The following is a 20531-nucleotide window of genomic DNA, read 5'->3' on the forward strand; positions in this document are numbered from 1 at the left end:
TGATTATATCTCAGAGTATATTTGTTGGCTGAACACTATCTGTTATCTGAGGCATCTCAGCCTACCAGTGCTGTAGTTAATGAAGAGTTTAACTGGCAGTTTAAAGGTTGCACTTTTGCAATCCAGTTTTTTATGTACTTGGGAGCGTCTTGGGACCATCATCCAGTGAAGCCTGGGCCCCTTCCCGTTGATTTCTCAACTGATGTGAGATGTCTGTGGAAGGAGGTTTCCGTCTCCACCATCCCTCTTTCCCACCCCGCTGTCTTCACAGCTGTAAATTCCTGCAAAGTTAATTCATGGAGTCTGGCTTCTCCCTGTGAACTGGAAAACAACACTGCATGAATCCAGGGACAGTGCTCTGGAGTGGGTAGCTCAGGAGTGCCGGGAGATGTTTGGGGTGTCCTGGAAGGCAATCCTAGCACTTCTTCCCACTAATCCCATTAGCTCTCCCTGGCTGCTGTGCTGAGGAGCGCGGCTGCTGGCTGGCTGCTTCCTCTAAGCCATGCACACAATGAATGGGGGACTTCAAAGAGGTTAAATGCAATTTGCATTTCCAAGCTCTCACAGCCAAGGTCTTCAGGAGGGGATGAAAGTGTCTTTTGTTAAACTTAATGGCAGAGTTGATTAAAAAAGCTCTGATTTTTCCCTATTAAGGCATAGTCTGATTCCACTGTCGGCTTTTGGCATCTGAGGGAGGATGAATTCTGCAAAAAGAAAAGCACACAAAGAAAGTAACCTGTTGCCTTGCCAGCTGTGGTCATACTCAGGGATATTCCAGTATCATTCTTCCCAGTTTGAGAGCTGTGTTGTAGCTGTCTCGGGTGGGTACCAGGATAAATAACAAAGGAATTATCAGCAACTTTTCATTAGGCATCTCCATGTGCTGGGTGTCAGCAGATCCAAGGTGTCTTCTTTCCAGAAAATGGGTCCCAAATATTTCCAACTGGATTCTCAAAGCAAAAGGGCTGATTCGTGCGCGTTTCAGTGATCATGTATGCAAACCCCTCCTCAAAACATCCATAAAGCTATCTGTTGTGTGCCGGCACTTAACTGTTGATTATCTGTTCCAAATCAGCAGTGACGGGTCTGGTCTTCAGAGGTTTAGTAATTTCCTTTCATTGCTTTGTTTGAAGAATATTGCAAATAATTTCACATCTGGATTTATGTATTAAATGTCTCCTATATTGCATAAAACAAAGCACCTAATGAAAGAAATCTGTCTCTTTAACTCCTGTCTTAGCTTTGGTTCTGTTTTAGCAATAACTGTTACCACACTCACGGAAGATTGAAGAAACATTTCCTATTTCAAGGGTATCAGTGCTGGGAGTGGTTTGATTCTTTATATACACTTTAAATTCTGTCACTTGCTAGCATGACTCTTCCTGCTGTGTGTATCAATATGAAGTACAAGTTTGGTTCAAAAATAGAAAACAGCACATTAGCTGCTTTAAAGAAATAGAAATATTTGGTTTTCAGGCAGTTTATGTTTTCCCTGGGTATAAGCAACCTGCTCTAGTGGAAGGTGTCCCTGCCCGTGACAGGGGGTTGGAACTGGATGAGCTTTAAGTTCCCTTCCAACCCAAAGTATTCCAGGATTCTACAATTCCTGGATATAGCCTTCCCCTTCATGCAAAAAGCATTCATTTCATGCAACATTAATACATATTCAGGCCAATCTGAAATGCCATTAACTGTTTTTACCAGGCAGTTGATGGCTTTTTATATTCAAGATCTTGTTGAATATAAGGATATAATCTTGTATTCATTTCGGGCTCATTTGTGGGGTACTAAAAACTACCTGCAGCAGTGTGGGAATCCTTTAGGGTTCAAACCATCCAGGGCACAAAGCTCATGCTGTGCCCCCTGCACTACCTAAAGACCATATAATCCCTTATCACAGGCTCTCACTGGAGGGGAAGGCAGCATGTGGGCTCCCGCACTGGGGAGCGTCACCCAGAACGAATCGCAGAGCACAAGACAAACGCAGAGAGCCCCTCACATCAGCCCCTCATAATGCAAGTGCCAACTCCCTGGAGTGCCATTTTGTTGCCAGATCACATGTGAAGTGTTTCACCCTTTTGTGTTTATGATTGATTTCAGTGACGAGTATGAAGAGGACGGGTTCTGCCAGCCCTACAGGGGGATCGCCTGTGCGCGCTTCATTGGAAACCGAACCATTTACATGGAGTCTCTGCATATGCAAGGGGAAATAGAAAATCAGATTACAGGTGGGTAAAAAATGCACTTGCTGCTTCTCCACAAAGCTGCCTTTTCCCCAAAAAGCTCCTAGAGTTTATAAACTGCAATACTGCTCCTGTTTGCTCTTTATCCTCTCTTGCCATGAACCCTGCACAAAGCTCACCGGGACTCCTGCGTTGTCAGTGTAAGTGGCAGGAGTCATCTGAAGAGTGACAGTCTGTGCAGCCTGCGTGGCTCTGCTCATCCAGCTCTCCCAAAAGAAACTAGAAGAGGATTTTCCCAGGGGAAGGGACTGTGTATTTACAGCTTCTGGGAGTCTCATAGCCAGGCTACCTGTGCTGCTGTTAGCCAAGCAGATTTTAAAAGTGAAGAGACATCAGACTTACTCGATATTTACCTAGTTAAGATCATTTGGGTGCTGGAAGAGGCTGTATAAATAATCCAGCAGGTAGTGTTTTTCCTTTAGACTTTGTAAAGAACCTATTTTCATGGATTTTGTGAGAGATGCTGTGCTGATGGGGGTGCTGAAATCAAACTGAGGCCTCATAGATACCATGATACTTCTGTGTTTTTTGATATAAATCAACCTTGGCCAATCCTAGCCACAGTAATCTTCTTCTCTATATTCTTCATCTATCTTTTCTTGGTGTTAGAATATTCCTAATTTCTCTTCCCCCTAGAGTGTTCTTCCTTTGTCTCCAAACACTGACGGCATTGCAGAAAAGCCTTTTGCACCACTCACAGGAAAGGTCAATGGTTTCTGTACAGCAAATAGTTCATAATATTACATCTTTGTTTGAAAAGTCATTAGGAATAGTAGAAAAGCTGTCATCTACAAGAAAGCTGGGGAGGAGCTTTGGACAAGGGCCTGTAGGGACAGGACAAGGGGAATGATTTAACCTGCCAGAGGGGAGATTGAGCTGAGCTCTGAGGCAGAAGCTCTTCCCTGTGAGGGTGCTGAGGCGCTGGCACAGGGTGCCCAGAGAAGCTGTGGCTGCCCCATCCCTGGCAGTGTTCAAGGCCAGGTTGGACACAGGGGCTTGGAGCAACCTGCTCTAGTGGAAGGTGTCCCTGCCCGTGGCAGGGGTTGGAACGGGATGAGCTTTAAGGTCCCTTCCAACACAAATCACTCTATGATTCCATGATCTTCCATGAAGGTACTGATATTTTCATCCTGCATCCTGCAGGAGCTTTGTTTTTCACCTGTTGGACAAAAGGCATCCAAATATTATATGACTTTGCAAACCATTATAAATTATTTTTGGGGAAAAAACAGTATAATTAGGTTTGGGGTCCTGGTAACATGCTTAACATTAATCCTGTGTTAAAAACCAGATGTATTTTCTGTCAGTGAAATCAGCATCATTACTAACTTGTAGTCTAATCAGTGTTGTGTATTTCTGGAAGGCCCAATCATCATCTGAACATCTGAAAATCATAGTCACAATGGGAAGCGAGGGTTATACTGGGAAAGCAAAAGCACAGGAATAAAATTCCCACCGGGTTAAGTGAAATCCTTTTGTATGTTTTACAGCTGCCTTCACCATGATTGGCACTTCCAGCCATTTGTCGGACAAATGCTCCCAGTTTGCTATCCCCTCGCTGTGCCATTACGCCTTTCCCTACTGTGATGAGACTTCCTCAGCTCCCAAGCCCCGAGACCTGTGCCGTGATGAATGTGAGATTCTGGAGAATGTCCTGTGTCAGACAGAGTATATTTTTGCAAGATCTAATCCCATGATTCTGATGAGATTAAAGCTGCCCAACTGCGAAGATCTTCCCCAGCCAGATAGCCCCGAAGCAGTCAATTGTATCCGGATTGGGATTCCAATGGCAGATCCCATAAATAAAAGTAAGTTCAAAACTGCTTGTTTCTTCTATGCATAAAATACCACTGTGAAAATGTTGGCTGTAAGGGCTTGTGGATCGCTGTTGGATCTGGAGCTGGGCTTAGAAAGCTCACAGACACTGTGCTCTCAAGTACCCCATTCCCACACTTCTCCCCGAGATGTTCCAAAGTGGGTAGAAATACTTCTTCACTTTTAATTTAGCTGCCTATGGGTCACACGAAATCCACTTTGTTGGTTTCAGGTCTTTTCTGATTAATATAAAGCAGGAAACAGTGACAGTGTAAGCATTTGAATACTGAGGAGCATCGGTAGCTTCAGCCTCCCTGTCCTCCCACAGCAGCCCAGTGTGCTCCAGCAAGGCCATGGGTGCAGTACAGGGGTGCTGTCAGGAGGAACATTCACAGGGGCCAGGTTCATGGCTGTCCCTGCCTAATACAGCCTGATTTTAGGCATTGGCTGAGCTCCCTCTTTGATCACGCTGGGCTGCAGCCTGTTCACAACCCTTATACATCTGAGTAGTCAAATATAAAACATGGCTCCCACAAATTCTCCACCTTCATATGAAAATAATGGCTGCAATTCAGGTTCCCACTGTAGTTTTTACTTCTTTTGTGTATCTTATATTAAAAACGCTTGGCATAAGCTGTTTTCATTACAGAAGCATAAGCTTTAAATCCTCCCAGGAATGTGAATGCAAAGCAGGCCCAGCGTTACAGCCGCAGCAAATTGCGAGCCCGTGCTCCCAACCCGGGCTTCCCGGCCCCAGGCCAGCAGCAGTGTGCTGGGGCTGGGGGATGGCAGCAGTTCATCACCCCCGGGTGCTGCAGTGTCTGCCTTGCCACTGCCACCACCAACCATGGCTTTGAGTTATTATCCAGTGTGCGCCTGAGCCCAGAACCCCACCGTGTGCTGTACTGCACCCCCAGAGCGTGAGCAGCAGGTCAGGGAGGGGATCCTGCCCCTCTGCTGTGCTCTGGGGAGACCCCCCCTGCAGTCCTGATCCAGCTCTGGGGCAACAGCACAAGAGGGACGTGGAGCTGCTGGAGCGAGGCCAGAGGAGGCCCCGGAGCTGCTGCGAGGGCTGGAGCAGCTCTGCTCTGGAGCCAGGCTGAGAGAGCTGGGCTGGGGCAGCCTGGAGAAGAGAAGGCTCCTGAAGGGGACACCTTAGAGCAGCTCCAGTGCCTAAAGGGGCTCCAGGAAACCTGGAGAGGGGCTTTGGACAAGGGATGGAGGGACAGGCCAAGGGGAATGGCTTTAACCTGCCAGAGGGGAGATTGAGATGAGCTCTGAGGCAGAAGCTCTTCCCTGTGAGGGTGCTGAGGTGCTGGCACAGGGTGCTCAGAGAAGCTGTGGCTGCCCCATCCCTGGCAGTGTTCAAGGCCAGGTTGGACACAGGGGCTTGGAGCAACCTGCTCTAGTGGAAGGTGTCCCTGCCCATGGCAGGGGGTTGGAACTGGAAGAGCTTTAAGCTCCCTTCGGCACAAACCATTCTATGATTCTATGGTTACCATTTATTGTTTTCCAGATCACAAATGCTACAACAGCACAGGAGTCGATTACCGGGGCACGGTGAGCGTGACCCGGTCAGGGCGGCAGTGCCAGCCGTGGAACTCGCAGTACCCCCACACTCACACCTTTACTGCCATCAGGTACCCCGAGCTCAATGGGGGCCACTCCTACTGCCGCAACCCAGGGAACCAGAAGGACGCCCCATGGTGCTTCACCTTAGATGAGAACTTTAAGTCTGAGCTTTGTGACGTCCCAGCATGTGGTAATTACTGACCTTTTTTATGTTTCATTTTAGAGTTAAAAGGGGAACCTCTTTGTCAGCAGCTGTACTGCAAAACTGGAGCTCTGGCGAGCTGTGCTCAAAGTGTCTTTCTTGAATCCCCAAGGCTAACTCCAAGTTATCCTCAAGGAAAGGCTAACTCCAGTGTTTGTAGCTAAAGCCACAGCAATAGTAATACCTGAGTATTGCTCAGGAGTACTTGAGCACTCGCTGTAAGGTGATGAAGCAGCAGCATGTTGCCAGCCCAAGCATCCCAGGCTTTCCAGGTTGTCATTACTATCAGTACAACTCCTTACTCCAAATTAAGTCATAGAATCATAGGATTGTTCAGGATGGAAAAGGCCTTCCAGATCATTGAGTCCAGCTGTCAACCCAGCATCGCCAAGGCCACCACTAACCCATGGCACTGAGGCCTCGGCTACACGGTGTGTGAACACTTGCAGGGACGGTGACTCCAGCCCTGCCCTGGGCAGCCTGTTCCAATGCCTGAGCACCCTTTGGGGAAGGAATTGTTCCTCAGCTCCATCTAAACCTGCCCTGGTGCAGCTTGAGGCTGTTTACTCTTGTCCCATTCCTTGTTCCTTGGGAGCAGAGACCAGCCCCCTCCTGGCTCCATCCTCCTGTCAGGCAGTTGCAGAGAGCTTATCGCTCTCCTGAGCCTTCTCTTCTCCAGACTAAACCCCCCAGGTCCCTCAGCCGTTCCTCATCACACTTGTGCTCCAGGCCCTGCACCAGCTCCGGTGCCCTTCTCTGGCCCCGCTCCAGCACCTCAATGTCTCTCTTGCAGTGAGGAGCGCAGAACTGAAGAGGGGGTTTGTGGTGCGCATGATACAGCCCAGACTGTCTGCCTTTCTCCTGATCTACTCTTTCAGTAAGAACATAATTTAGATCCCATTTTGGCATCGATTCCCATCTTTCCATTAATTGAAAAAGACTTTGGAGCAGGCTCAGAACATGTCTCACAGCAGGAATGTTCATAACCATAACCAGAAATAATTTAATTTGGGTCTGGCTGTCGAACAGGAACATCACAAGGTATCTCCTTTCCAAGGGGAAAGGTAACATTACTGTGACAACTTGGAGGCAACAGAAAATCCTGTGCGAAACTTTGTGCCATGAATTTCCAGAGCATTTCTGGGTGCATTTCTGGCATGTCCATCCGAGTAGTTGTATTTTTGCCTTGGCATGCCATCAATATTGTTATTTCTAAATGCAGATAAAACAATTAGAAACCATTTGTTCAGGTCTTCCATCCACTTCCCCCACGTCTCAGAGAAGCAGAATGAAATGAGAGCTGAATCACTATTTTTGTTCATTTTGCAAAATCAAAATGCAGCTAGGGCAGTTCTGTAAATACAAACTTAAAATACAGCAAAGAGGATCTGGCTAGAGCATCTCTTTGTTAAACAAGGCCTGAGCTCTGTTAAGTGAGGTTTGCATCTATTAAAATGGCTCTTAATAAGCCAAGCAAAATGGAGAAGATTTTATAACCACTTTGTGGATCAGCATCAGCTTATATGAGCTGATTCTGGCTGCTCGTGGCTTGGATGGGCGTACTCTGCTGGGTAAAGAACTGTCTGGTTGGCTGAGCCCAAAGGGTGGTGGTGGCTGTTGTACATCGAGTTGGTGGCTGGTCACAGGTGACGTTCCCCAGCTCAGCGTTAGGTCTGTTTAATCTCTTTATCAGTGGTCTGGACAAGGGGATCGAATGCACCCTCAGTATGTTTGCAGGTGACACCAAGTTGGCTGGGAGTGTTGATCTGCTGGAGGGTAGGAAGGTTCTGCAGAGGGATCTGGACAGGCTGGATTGATGGGCCAAGGCCAGTTGTTTGAGTTTCAATAAGACTCAGTGCCGGGTTCTGCACTTGGATCACCACAACCCCATGAAACACTACAGGCTTGGGGAAGAGTGGCCAGAAGGCTTCTCATGGAAAAGGACCTGGGGCTGTTGGTCAGCAGTGGCTGAACGTGAGCAGCTTGTGCCCAGGCAGCCAAGAAGCCACCAGCATCCTGGCCTGTGTCAGCACCAGTGTGGCAGCAGAACCAGGGCAGTGATTGTCCCCCTGCACTGGGCACTGGTGAGGCCACACCTCGAATCCTGTGTCAGTTCTGGGCTCCTCACTACAAGAGAGACATTGGGGTGCTGGAGCGGGGCCAGAGAAGGGCACCGGAGCTGGTGCAGGGCCTGGAGCACAAGTGTGATGAGGAACGGCTGAGGGACCTGGGGGTTTAGTCTGGAGAAGAGAAGGCTCAGGGGGGACCTTCTCGCTCTCTGCAACTGCCTGACAGGAGGATGGAGCCAGGAGGGGGCTGGTCTCTGCTCCCAAGGAACAAGGGATGGGACAAGAGGAAGTGGCCTCAAGCTGCACCAGGGGAGGTTTAAACTGGAGCTGAGGAACAATTCCTTCCCCAAAGGGTGCTCAGGCACTGGAACAGGCTGCCCAGGGCAGGGCTGGAGTCACCGTCCCTGGAGGTATTTAAAAGATGTGTAGATGTGGTGCTTGGGGACATGGTTTAGTGGTGGACTTGGCAGTGCTGGAGGAGCGGTTGGACTCAATGATCTTAAGGGTCTTTTCCATCCTGAACAATTCTATGATTCTACGATTCTATATGCACTTTTTAGAGCCCTGTATCTCTTTTGCTTTGATTTCAGTACATCCAACTTCAGATCTTTTTCTTGCTAATTAGATGCAGTGCTAGACTGACTGCACAAGAGCAGTTCAATCTATATAAACTGTTCCAAAGATCTTTTTCAGCCCTTCAGTACAAAAATCTGGTTCTAAGCAGCAGCTGGCAGGACTCCCCTTGGCTTATTCCCAGCTCTTGGCTCTCCACCACGGGAGCTGCAGACTGGGCTGGGCTGGGTGGGGAGACATGGCTCAGCCCCAGGGGGTTTGGGCAAGCTCAGGGGTCTCTGGAGCTCCACCACCAGCAATGCTGTTGAGCTTTCCTCCGCTGCAGTGTCACTGTATGACCTTTCAGCCATGTGCATTTGGTGTTTTCCACAACTTCTGGATAATTGGATCATTTAGAGTTGATGGAAGGGGGCTCTTTGCCAGGCCCCCTTAGATGGGCTCCGAAATCCCAGGACTGGCTCAGTCTTTTTATCTGAAATAGCTGAAAGCGGGACATTTTTGGCCGTGTTGCAAAAAGTCGCTGATTTGACTGTTTTGCTAGATAATAAATGAAATAGGCTGACTGGCTTGAAGCATTTCTGACGAGTTTTAATCACCTCTCACCACTGCCTTAAATGGTACTCACTGTACGGTTGGGTTAGTGGCATTACTCTAAATGCAGACAAATTGAGCTGTATCAGGTGAGTAGGAATTGAATTGTTAAAGGCTAATCTGCATATTCAAACCAAAACACCATGTGGGACTTTACATTCTGCTGGCTTTGCACTGGCTGAAAGAGCCATTGCAGCACATTTTAATAAGTATTGTGCATTCTGCTTCACCAGGACATGCCTAGATGGGAAATGGATTTAATTAGGGTGGCTCCCAAGAAACCTATTAGCCTAATGAGGCTTCACAGTGAGGGCTGCTGCTTAATAAGAATAATAATTCCCTTTGACTGGAATAGCTCAGGTGACGAACTAGTGCCCAGGTCTCCGTCTGCCTCGTGCTGATGCTTTCTTCTTCTTTCTTCAACTGTATCTTTCAGTTGTCTCACAAACTGCAATAGGTTTGTTTCATCAAAGTTTGAATATAGAAAGATGTGAAACATAGAGTGATTCGAGCATGAGGCTTAGCAAAGACAAACATAAGCAGGTTTAGAAGGAGAGGGGACAGGCACTGGTTGTGTGTCCGTGCTGGAGAGCAGCAGCTCAGCAAGGAGACCCGCAGTGAGTCCATGCTGTAGAGCTGGATGTTCACTGAAGGCTGGGTGAAAGCACACACTGCTGGGCACAGGGAGACTGTAATGAGGATGGTGCTTTAGTCCCCTCTTGTTTCCCAAAGGCTATAGAAGTACTTGGAGTACCTCTCCTCTCAATAGAAAACCAGATGGCACAACTTAATCTAAAAAGAATGGTCAGAAAGGAGCGTGGGGGAGCAGGGCAGCGTGAGCCTGTAAGAGGAGAGGGGTTATGCAAAGTGACATCCAGAACCATTTGAACTTTGCCTCTGTCACAATTTGAGTCAAGCCCAAGCTTCAGATCAAGTTCATGTTTAATTAAGTGCATAAAAGAGAGCTGTGTGGGCCACTAAGCACTTCTACAAATCCAGCCTGGAAAACACAGACAAACAAACTGAAGTGACCCTGTAGGAATAATAAAACTTTCCCTCTTGTGCTAGAATCCGCTAAGCTCGATGCAGCCACAGACATTCACCACCTCCCTCAGAAACAACCAGGCTACAGCCACCAGTGCTGCAGCTCGACGTGATCCTCAGAGTTCCCGGGGTGCCCTATAGTTAGTGTGTTAATCTGTATGTAATTATACCCTGAACTTAATGAATGCTGCTGGGAAATGCCAGAGCAGAGCAGGCTCCAGCGTCCCTGTGCTCAGAGGAAGGTATGTCCTTGTCAACGCAAGCGGGTGCTGCGTGAACACGATGTGAGCTGCTTCCCAAAGCCTCTCTCTCCTCTCCCGCTGCACCTTCCCTCTAGCAAAGTGCCCTGTGAAACCAGAGCCATTGCAGGGAGGCGAGTGCCTGATGTCCCAGCTATGCTGTGGGCAGTGGGAGAAGAGGGTTTCATCTTTCTGAAATGAATCACTCCCTAGCTGTGAGGAGAGCTGTGTGCAGGGAGAGCAAACATTGCAGCTAGCATTCACACTGTGTTACACAAACCAGCTTCCCAACCGCTTCTGGATCCTTCTTTTCTCTCCATGCTCTGGTTTTCCTTTCAACTGTTGTTGCTGTGTCCTTTTTGCCAGCATTTGCCACTCTGCTCGGATGCCACACTGTCAGTATATGGTTGGTAGAGGGGTGGGGTTTCCCATTAGCCCAGTAATCCTATTAAGACCAAGTACTTAGTATGTAAGAAGATTTTAAGATTATGCTACAGCTTTTGTCTGTGATCAGACTTTCTGAACCCCTCTTCTGACTTCCTGGGATAAAAACCAGGACTGTTCTCTCTATTTCTTGCCATTTCCATGCATTTCCTCCTGTTTCCCAGGTGTTCTCCTTTTCTTCTGCTCTAGAATTCCTAGTTATCCTGCTCCTGTACCTAAAACTAACTAGAAAATAGGTTTTCAGTTGCACATTTGTTCAGTGCCCTGGGTGGCCACACAGATGGTTTGGCCAATGTTAAGAGATGTTGTGAAGAGGGGGCTGGAAATAAATAGGAGGATAAAACCATCCATTTTAATGGCTCCCCACATTTTTGTTGGATAAAGGAAACTATGGCACCAATCCCTAATATACATATTAAAATAAGGAGTCCATAACCCCACCAGAGCCTTTCTTCCATAAGCTGTTCTAGAAATTCAGTTTTCTGTGGATCTGTATTAGACCATTACTTCATTTCACAAGCAACAGCCACCTCACAGTATTCCGCTATTTCATGACCATAAGTAGGTTTGAACTGACCTGCTGCAGGGAAATTGCTCCTGGCCACTTTGAGTTCTTACAGAAACGTTATTCCACAAAATTAATAGTTCTTTTAATATTAAGGAAATAAAACAGCATTCAAGGTGGATTGCAGTGGTATTACCTGGATATTTTATTCTTCTTAACACTTCTAGTTGACCCAGGGATGTATTGTGGCATTGTGGGATACTTCATTCATTGTTTTGTTTTCTTTTTTCTGAACCAGATTATAAGGATTCCAAGGAAAAGAATAAGATGGAAATCCTGTATATCCTGGTGCCAAGTGTTACAATTCCCCTGGCTATAGCTCTGCTCTTCTTCTTCATCTGCATCTGTCGCAACAATCAGAAGTCATCCTCCCCTCCTGTTCAAAGACAACCTAAACACGTGAGAGGACAGAACGTGGAGATGTCAATGCTCAATGCCTATAAACCAAAGGTAATCCCTCATTTCTGCTTCAGCATTTGCTGTCTGTAAAGGCAGGGAGTGAAATGCTTTGATCAACTCAGCACTGAAATATGAAGCTCATTTCCAACCTGCAGTTTCTGCTGGTGTCTTTAGCTGGGATTTTTGTGAGGACTTTTCTCAGCTGCAGCATCCCAAGTGTGCTGGACTGTGGAGGTAATTCTTATGTGTCTATGTATCTGGATAAATAGGAGCTGGAGTTATTTGTGATAAAGAAATCAACCCATTACTGAAGCATCTCTAAATCACCTCATTTAAGTTAGAAATAGTGCAGATAAAGATGTGCTTCAGCATTTTCTCAAGAGGGTTTTCTCATGGGTCTGCTGTAGTCAGATGTCATCTTTCACTCGGCTGAAATCACTTTGGAAAGACTTTTTCCTGGGTTTTTTTCCAAGCTTATCCATTCTCTCAGTTAAAAAGAGAAATGACCAAAGCAGAGCCTCAGAAAGCTGCCTGCAGCTCAGACCAGTGCAGCTCATGCAGAGCAGCTCTTGTCGCTGGTATTATTTTGCTTCACTTTAGTCCCAGGCTCATGAAGCAGTTTCTAAAATCATTTAAGATTTAAGCATGATTAACCTTGAGCTCCCTGTTTATAGGCAGGGCAGCCCTTTTCCAAACCTGCTCACCCATTTCAGGGCTGTAACTTCCTTCTGCCACCTACAGGCAGAATCATGCCCTGGAAAGAGGATTTGCCTTGTTTTTCACACAGTGCCAAGTCCCTTCAATAAGCTGGTGGAGATTGTTCTTTTGAAGCATTTCAGAGTGAAAATCAATATCTACAAGTAATTCAGATAGACACTGTGCAGACTGTGGTGTCTGAAACAGTCAGGCATGCCTTAGGGTAAGCTGTTATTCTTGTTAGAAAATGACATAGCAAAATGAATAAAAATTCTGATTTTATGGAGGTTCAGCAACGGGAACTCAAACCTTCAAATGTTGCTGCCATAGGGATTCTTTCAGCGGAGATAATCACTTGGTATCAGAAAAGGTCACACTTGTACTTCAGGAGCTGTGCTCTCCATCTCTGAATAAATTCTGCAGTGGTTTTCTTCTTAGGTTCAATAGAGCAGCTACGGGATGCTGCTAGTTCTTGCTATAAAACATGAAGTTTATAGAATTATAAGGTGTCGGGGGAGACCTTAGAGCAGCTCCCAGTGCCTAAAGGGATGGATGGCAAGAAACCTGGAGAGGGGCTTTGGACAAGGACCTGTAGGGACAGGACAAGGGAGAATGGGTTCAACTTGCCAGAGGGGAGATTGAGATGAGCTCTGAGGCAGAAGCTCTTCCCTGTGAGGGTGCTGAGGCGCTGGCACAGGGTGCCCAGAGAAGCTGTGGCTGCCCCATCCCTGGCAGTGTTCAAGGCCAGGTTGGACACAGGGGCTTGGAGCAACCTGCTCTAGTGGAAGGTGTCCCTGCCTGTGGCAGGGGGTTGGAACTGGATGAGCTTTAAGCTCCCTTCAACCCAAACCAGTCCAGGATTCTATGAATTAGGTTATAAAGGAGAGTCTTTTAAGTCAGTGATAGAAGTAAATCCGCTGGGCAGCTGTGCTCAAAAACATAGTGCTGCTTTTGCCCATTAGTAACCCACACTGCATACAGCAATGTTTTTCCATGGCATAATGCTAACACCAGCATTCCTGTTTTAAATAGTTGCAGGCTCCGGATGCTGGTGGTGTGATGCCAGCAGGACTGTTGCGCAGGGTGTCTGTTCTGGGTAGTCTGACAGAGTTTGGTCTATATTATATTTTAACTCCTCAGTCCTACTCACACTGGCCCAGTGAATTTATCTTCATTTTCCTTTCAAGTTCTTAATTTCAGCTTTCATGTGCAGATTAGAGTGGCTGCATATCAAAATGTTGATATAGATAAGAAGAGATAAGAATGATGCAGAAATTAATAATACAGAATCATTTCATTAGGTAAGTGTCAAAACTACATCTTATAGAATCATAGAATAGTTAGGGTTGGAAAGGACCTTAAGATCATCTAGTTCCAACCCCCCTGCCATGGGCAGGGACACCTCGCACTAAACCATGTCACCCAAGACTCCATCTAACCTGGCCTTGAACACTGCCAGGGAAAGAACATTCACAACTTCTTGGGCATCCAATTCCAGTGCCTCACCACCCTCATCTTGCATCCAACCTGCATTGTTACATTGCATTTGCTTCTGGATCTCCATTCCACTAGATACTTGGGGTACAGTCGTGGCTGAACTGAAGATAATGGTAATTCCAGCATCATTTTAATGAGGTCACACTTTCCACCTAAGCTGCTGCTGCCTTTTGCACACAACAGAGGAAAGCAGCTTGCCCAGAAATGTTTGCGAATATAGACCAAGCCATTTTCTTTTTGTGTTCAAAGTCACATGCTGCAAAAAGCTTTCCATCTTATTCATGCTAATTCCGTATTTCCCACTGGGAAAGGCGGCTCTCCCTGTCTCAAGTGTTTTGATTGCCTTTCAAACAAAATTGTAAAAGAAAGGAAGTAGAATCCTATTTTTAAATACAGTATCCAGTACTAATGTCAACTTTGGGTAAAAACACGCTGAAGCTTCCAGCTCCAACAGAGGTAGATGTGTGTTTGCTCACACAACTAAAAACGTTAGCGTTTCATCCCAAGGCCTGTTTCAGTTTTAGGGGATTTTAATTGCCTTCAAAAAATATCATAAACTAAGCTTGTCATGTCATTCACCTAATGGAAGGAGCTGATAAAGAGATAGAGGTGGTGGGCTTCGCTCTTGCTGCTCTCCTTTGTACTGGGTTTACTTTGGCGTGCTGCCCCATATGTATTTTACACTTCTTTCCATTTTGTACACCCATGTCTGACAAATACTTGTCAAACAAAACCTAAGCAGATTTATAACCGCTTCACTTGAAATGAGCCCTTCCTGCCAAAACTTTATGACTTCATTTTCTTTCATAGTTTTCCACTCTGTTGGTTCAAACAGAGGAGCCCAGCCTCAGGTCAGACAGAGGTCATTTCACTTTCATTACTAAAATATAATTTACAATATGCCAGACCTAAACAAGTTTTAGCCTAAAGGATTTGTATAATATAAACCATCTGTTCCTCAACAATATAGCTAATTTCCTGCCATCACTGTACAGTCTACTGCCCGCCTGCTTAAATGTCATTATTATTATTATTGTTGTTGTTGTTATTATTGCAGTATTTGTCTAAAAGTCACAAGTGGTCAATACAATTAGGATTCATTTATTCTAAAATGCCCTTTTTTAATGATTACTTTAAATTTGTCCATTCTTTCCCTATATTGTCACACTAAAGCTGCTGATTTCAGGAGTGCAAATGTTTACACTCATTTGCAAAGTATAGATCCCAAACTCACTAGCCTTAAATCACAACCCATGGCTATACTGAGGAGCCTAAATGAGTGGGTTTGGGTGTGGGTGTTACACGTGGAAGTCAAGGTCTGCAAATAATACAACTTCTTTATGGCCTAAAAGTGAATATATGCACCCAAAATAACAGCAGAGTTTTTAGAAAGTTTGCCTTTCTTCTTTGACCACCACCTCATGAGGAATATCACTATTCCTCATGCCTGGCAGTGTTCAAGGCCAGGTTGGACACAGGGGCTTGGAGCAGCCTGCTCTAGTTGAAGGTGTCCCTGCCCATGGCAGGGCTTGGAACTGGATGAGCTTTAAGGTCCCGTTAACCCAAACTTGTCTGTGATTTTTCCAGCTGGTTCTGTCCTGCGTGTTTCAGGATTGAACATTCAGTCAAGCGTGAACAGAAGTAGTCTCTACCATACATTGAAGGGTTAACAGCAAAGTTGAGGAAGAATTGGCTGCAAGGACATAGTTTTCAAAAAGAAAGTGTTCTGCTAAAGCTTGAGGCCCTGGCCCAGACAACCTTTCACATGTGCTTTCTGAAAGTATGTGAATTGCCTCAATTCCTGCAATGTCACCATCAATTTTAAGTATATAAATGCCCAAACCCAAATATAAAAATGCCTTTGCCGAAATGCTGATGGTTCCTGCATATATTTAGATCTAATAAGTACTACTTTTATCTGATCTTGTGTAAAGGGTAAAAAGTAACTCTAAATTTAGTTCTGGAGCACAGTGCACAGAGCTTAGGCAGCACTTGGCCCTGAGCTTTGCTGATGGGATGCTGGCGTCCCTCAGGCTGTATCTGATGCCATCACACCAGTGCCCAAGTCTCACAGGGATAAGCAGGATCATTGCCAAATGGATCTGTGGCCCAAGGAATTCCTGTGTTGTTCTGCTTGGCTTTCAGACATCCTGCATGAAGAGATCTCTTACTTAAAAATATGTTTTCCATCCCGTTTTTCTGATGTGGTTTTGCTGTTGTTTCTTTAACAGAGTAAGGCTAAGGAGTTGCCTCTGTCTGCTGTTCGTTTCATGGAAGAACTGGGTGAATGTGCTTTCGGCAAGATCTACAAGGGACATCTCTACCTTCCAGGCATGGATCATGCCCAGCTCGTTGCTATCAAGACACTAAAAGACTTTAACAACCCGCAGCAGTGGGCAGAGTTCCAGCAAGAAGCATCTCTCATGGCCGAGCTCCATCACCCTAACATCGTTTGCCTCTTAGGTGTCGTGACCCAGGAGCAACCTGTCTGCATGCTTTTCGAGTACATGAACCAAGGAGACCTCCATGAGTTTCTCATCATGCGATCACCACATTCAGATGTTGGATGCAGCAGCGATGAGGATGGGACTGTAAAATCCAGCCTGGACCATGGGGATTTCCTGCACATTGCAGTCCAGATTGCAGCAGGGATGGAGTACTTATCAAGTCACTTTTTTGTCCATAAAGATCTCGCTGCTCGTAACATTTTAATTGGAGAACAGCTTCATGTGAAGATTTCAGACCTTGGACTCTCAAGAGAAATCTACTCAGCAGATTATTACAGAGTTCAAAACAAGTCTCTCTTGCCAATTCGCTGGATGCCACCAGAGGCAATTATGTATGGCAAGTTCTCTTCCGATTCCGATATTTGGTCATTTGGAGTTGTTTTATGGGAAATATTCAGCTTTGGACTTCAACCCTATTATGGATTTAGTAATCAAGAAGTCATCGAGATGATCAGGAAAAGACAACTGCTGCCATGTTCTGAAGACTGTCCTCCCAGAATGTATAGCCTGATGACAGAGTGCTGGCATGATCTGCCATCCCGCAGGCCGCGATTTAAGGAAATCCATGCCAGGCTGCGCTCATGGGAGGGTCTTTCAAGTCACACTAGTTCTACTACTCCCTCCGGTGGGAATGCCACCACTCAAACGACTTCCCTCAGCGCAAGTCCAGTTAGCAATCTCAGTAACCCTAGGTACCCCAACTACATGTTCCCAGCACAAGGAATACCACAAGGCCAAATCGCTGGGTTCATCGGACCACCAATACCTCAAAACCAGCGATACATCCCGATCAATGGGTACCCGATTCCACCAGGATACGCTGCTTTCCCAGCTGCTCACTATCAGCCACAAGGTCCACCCCGGGTAATCCAGCACTGTCCTCCTCCAAAGAGTCGCTCTCCAAGCAGTGCCAGCGGATCGACCAGCACAGGTCACGTCACTAGTTTGCCGTCTTCGGGATCCAACCAGGAAGCAAATATTCCTTTGCTATCTCATATGTCAATTCCTAGTCATCCAGGGGGAATTGGTATCACAGTTTTTGGAAATAAAACTCAAAAACCATACAAAATTGACTCAAAGCAGTCTTCCCTATTAGGAGACACCAGCATCCATGGACCTAATGAATCGATGATTTCAGCCGAGTTGTAAATAAGCGAGGCCTTTGTAAATAGAACTATTTACAGGACAAACTAGAAAGTCGTAGAAAAGATTTATATTCAAATATTTTATTAAAGATTCCTCTGGTTGTTTAACAGACATTGCAGCAAGTATCTTCTGTGAAGTTTAACTGCTTAACAGGATGGGCAGACTCAACCAGACCGAGATCATTGTGGTATGAATACGCAGCTTTGCTCAACGGACACGTGTTTCTATAAGTGCCACCAACAATTCAAAAAGGGGAAGGGGAATTTCTTTTTGTTTTAAATGAAAGCATTTTCGCATTGGCTTTTTCACAGCTTTTGAAACCTCTGCTGTGGTTTAAATCACGGAAACTTTTGTATACTGAAAGCATATTTTAATATTTGTCTCTTTTTTAGGAGATAAAAATCTTGGGAGAGGTACTGGGTGTGCAATTTCAGTTCCAATAGCTGGTGAAAGTATCTGTAAATTTTGCAGTCAAAGATGATGTTTCAAAGATGTGATCTGAGAGGGGAGTGAATGACTTCAGGTAGGATTTGGCTCTCTTGGTAAGTTGGGAGTCTGAGTTCAGATTCAGACCAAAAAAAGTCATTTGTGTGACAGCACAATAGCTTGAGTTATCAACTTGCAGCCTACAAAGATCATCTGCTCTTGGCTGCTGAAGATGGCTGGAGTTCTAAGAAATTGCCTTAAAGGAGATGAAATTAAAGCGTTTTAATTTCAGATCCTGAATCAACTTCTTCAAAGACAACGTTTCATAATCTGAGTAGTTAAAGCAGAAATTTTATATCCTTTTGTTGCTATGCAACTGTTTAATGGAAAAGCTCCAAACCACCGTTTTATATGTGACAATCAGTTTTCCCAGGAATATTTATTGTTTCAGATCAATGTGTAATTTCAGTGACTACGACTCCAGTAACCCTGAAAAAAAGGGAAGCTCACATTCCATCAGGCAGCAAATCCATGGATAGCAATTTCGTCTAATAATGTGAATTAGTGTTAACTTCCAACTTGGAAATACAACATTTGTATAATTACTAGCAATTCATTCAGGTATAAGCAATCAATTCTTCATTTGAAACCACTTTAAAGAGTTACAGAAGTGCTGTGGACGTGACAGTTTTTCACAGACTCTTTTTTATACTGAATAAGTATTTTTATTGTACACGGAACGAAAAACAATCTTTTTGCTCAGTTGACAATGTTGTATGATATGACTTTATTTTTATCTCTTTTGCACAAAAGTGTGATGATGTTTTGTACAGCAGAAGTGAAAATACATCTCTGCATTTTCTCTCTTGGTCTGTTTCTTTTTCTTTTTACCCTGATGTAGATGTTCTTGAAATATATTACGGTGATATTCAGCCACTACCTTATACAAATATTTTTCTTTGTTTTCACTGCATGCATTTAATCACTGTATTACTTGATGATTGAGTTATTAATTATGGGCATTTCAATTAGGCAAGCATGAAAATGTAATAACAAAGGCTATTTTATAATTAAGATATGTGCGTTTTTGTATTTCACATGCCAGAGATGATATTAAACACTGATTATTTTATGCTGCTGTTTATTAAAACATTGGTTTAACATAAACTTATCGGTATTTCCTCCATCTTGGTGTAAGGAACTTGAAATGTTTTGTATTTAACTCTTCTCAGTGGGCTCAGTGAGAAATGCTCACTTGAATGGGACATGAGAGTTGCAAATCATATTTGCAGACAGATTACTTGGGGGTGACATACAGAGGCTTACATGGGTTTTTGACTGTGCAAATATTTGCAGAGCACACAGAAGAAGCGGGATGGCATGAACTACCCTGTGAGAAGGAAGCAGTCCTTGCTGTGATCCCATCGGTGCTGTTCAGCTCCGTGCCAAGGGCCAGCATCGCCCCTCACTTAAGTTTTATGTCCTGCTGCATCCAGAGCTGACAAACTTCCTCTTCACTGCAGGCATGAAACTACTTGCAGATTAAGAACAATCGGTAATTATATAGTAAGGACTTTTGTAACTTGTGAGATGTTTTAAGAACCTGAGATGTCAGCTCCCGTGTGGCTCGAGTTTACATCTGGATCAATAATGAAGGTATGTTACATGTCAGCTAGAATTTAGTTTTGATTGAAGATTCAGACAATTACATCTTATTAACTTCTATATCTGTGTCAGCTTGTCAGACTCAGATGCTAAAACATTACTTCTGAACAGAGGTGTTTTACAGGAGTGGATGAGATGCTTTTCTCTGAGCCAGAGCTATTAACATAAACAGAAGCCAAGGAATTGCTCTTTCTCACTTATATGAATCATAGAATCATAGAATCATGGTATGGTTTGGGTTGGAAGGGACTTTAAAACTTTTCTAGTTTCAAACCCTCTGTCATGGGCCAGGGATCTTGCATTTAGCCTTGTTGAAGTTCATGAGGTTCCATACACAGCTTTGCAGTGCTCACTTGGCACCTTGTTCAACAGACAGTAACTGTATTGTTCTTGATCCATCTTTCGTCTACTTCTGCATCCTTTTTGAGCAGTTGCATCAGTGCAATTATTTTGCATCTTAAGCAGCAAATGCACTGAGAAGGAAGAAGCCTTTTTTCCATCCATTTTTCCTATGGGATTTCTAAGCTTGTACCATTAAGAGCTTGAAATTCCAGCAGTGACAGTTTAAAGGCAGTCTGCAACTTCCTAAGTATCTGCTTTCAGGAACAGAAGGAACTATACTCACCCAGACAAGCTTGTGGTCCTTAGGTTATGCTGTTGTTGCAAGTTCTTCAGTAAAGAACATGTTGTAAATGAAGTCAATGTCAAAATAGGAATCTTTGTGCCACAGTTGATACAGACCTTTGTGCAAAAAAAAGGGCTGAAAAAGATACTGAGATATCACAGTTAATGATAGCAAAGTATTTGCTCATCACTGTCAAGCAATGGCCTTCACTGA

At 44.9% G+C, this 20531-nt stretch overlaps 1 protein-coding gene across 2 annotated transcripts in view; it reads left to right on the forward strand.

The window, feature by feature from the left end:
• Positions 1 to 18890, forward strand: part of ROR1 (receptor tyrosine kinase like orphan receptor 1) — a 184057-nt gene extending 165167 nt beyond the window's left edge. Inside the window, exons 5-9 of one of the 2 annotated variants that reach the window (XM_030495773.1) lie at positions 2101 to 2228; positions 3734 to 4051; positions 5575 to 5820; positions 11596 to 11807; positions 16181 to 18890. In XM_030495773.1, the coding sequence (XP_030351633.1) occupies positions 2101 to 2228; positions 3734 to 4051; positions 5575 to 5820; positions 11596 to 11807; positions 16181 to 17605 (2329 nt within the window). In that variant the 3' untranslated portion in view covers positions 17606 to 18890. The remainder of the gene's footprint in view (positions 1 to 2100; positions 2229 to 3733; positions 4052 to 5574; positions 5821 to 11595; positions 11808 to 16180) is intronic. The other variant, XM_030495774.1, reaches the window with a different exon arrangement.
• The last annotated feature ends 1641 nt before the right edge of the window (positions 18891 to 20531 follow it).

Source organism: Strigops habroptila, chromosome 8 (genome assembly GCF_004027225.2).
Source record: "Strigops habroptila isolate Jane chromosome 8, bStrHab1.2.pri, whole genome shotgun sequence".
Lineage (NCBI taxonomy): Eukaryota > Metazoa > Chordata > Aves > Psittaciformes > Psittacidae > Strigops > Strigops habroptila.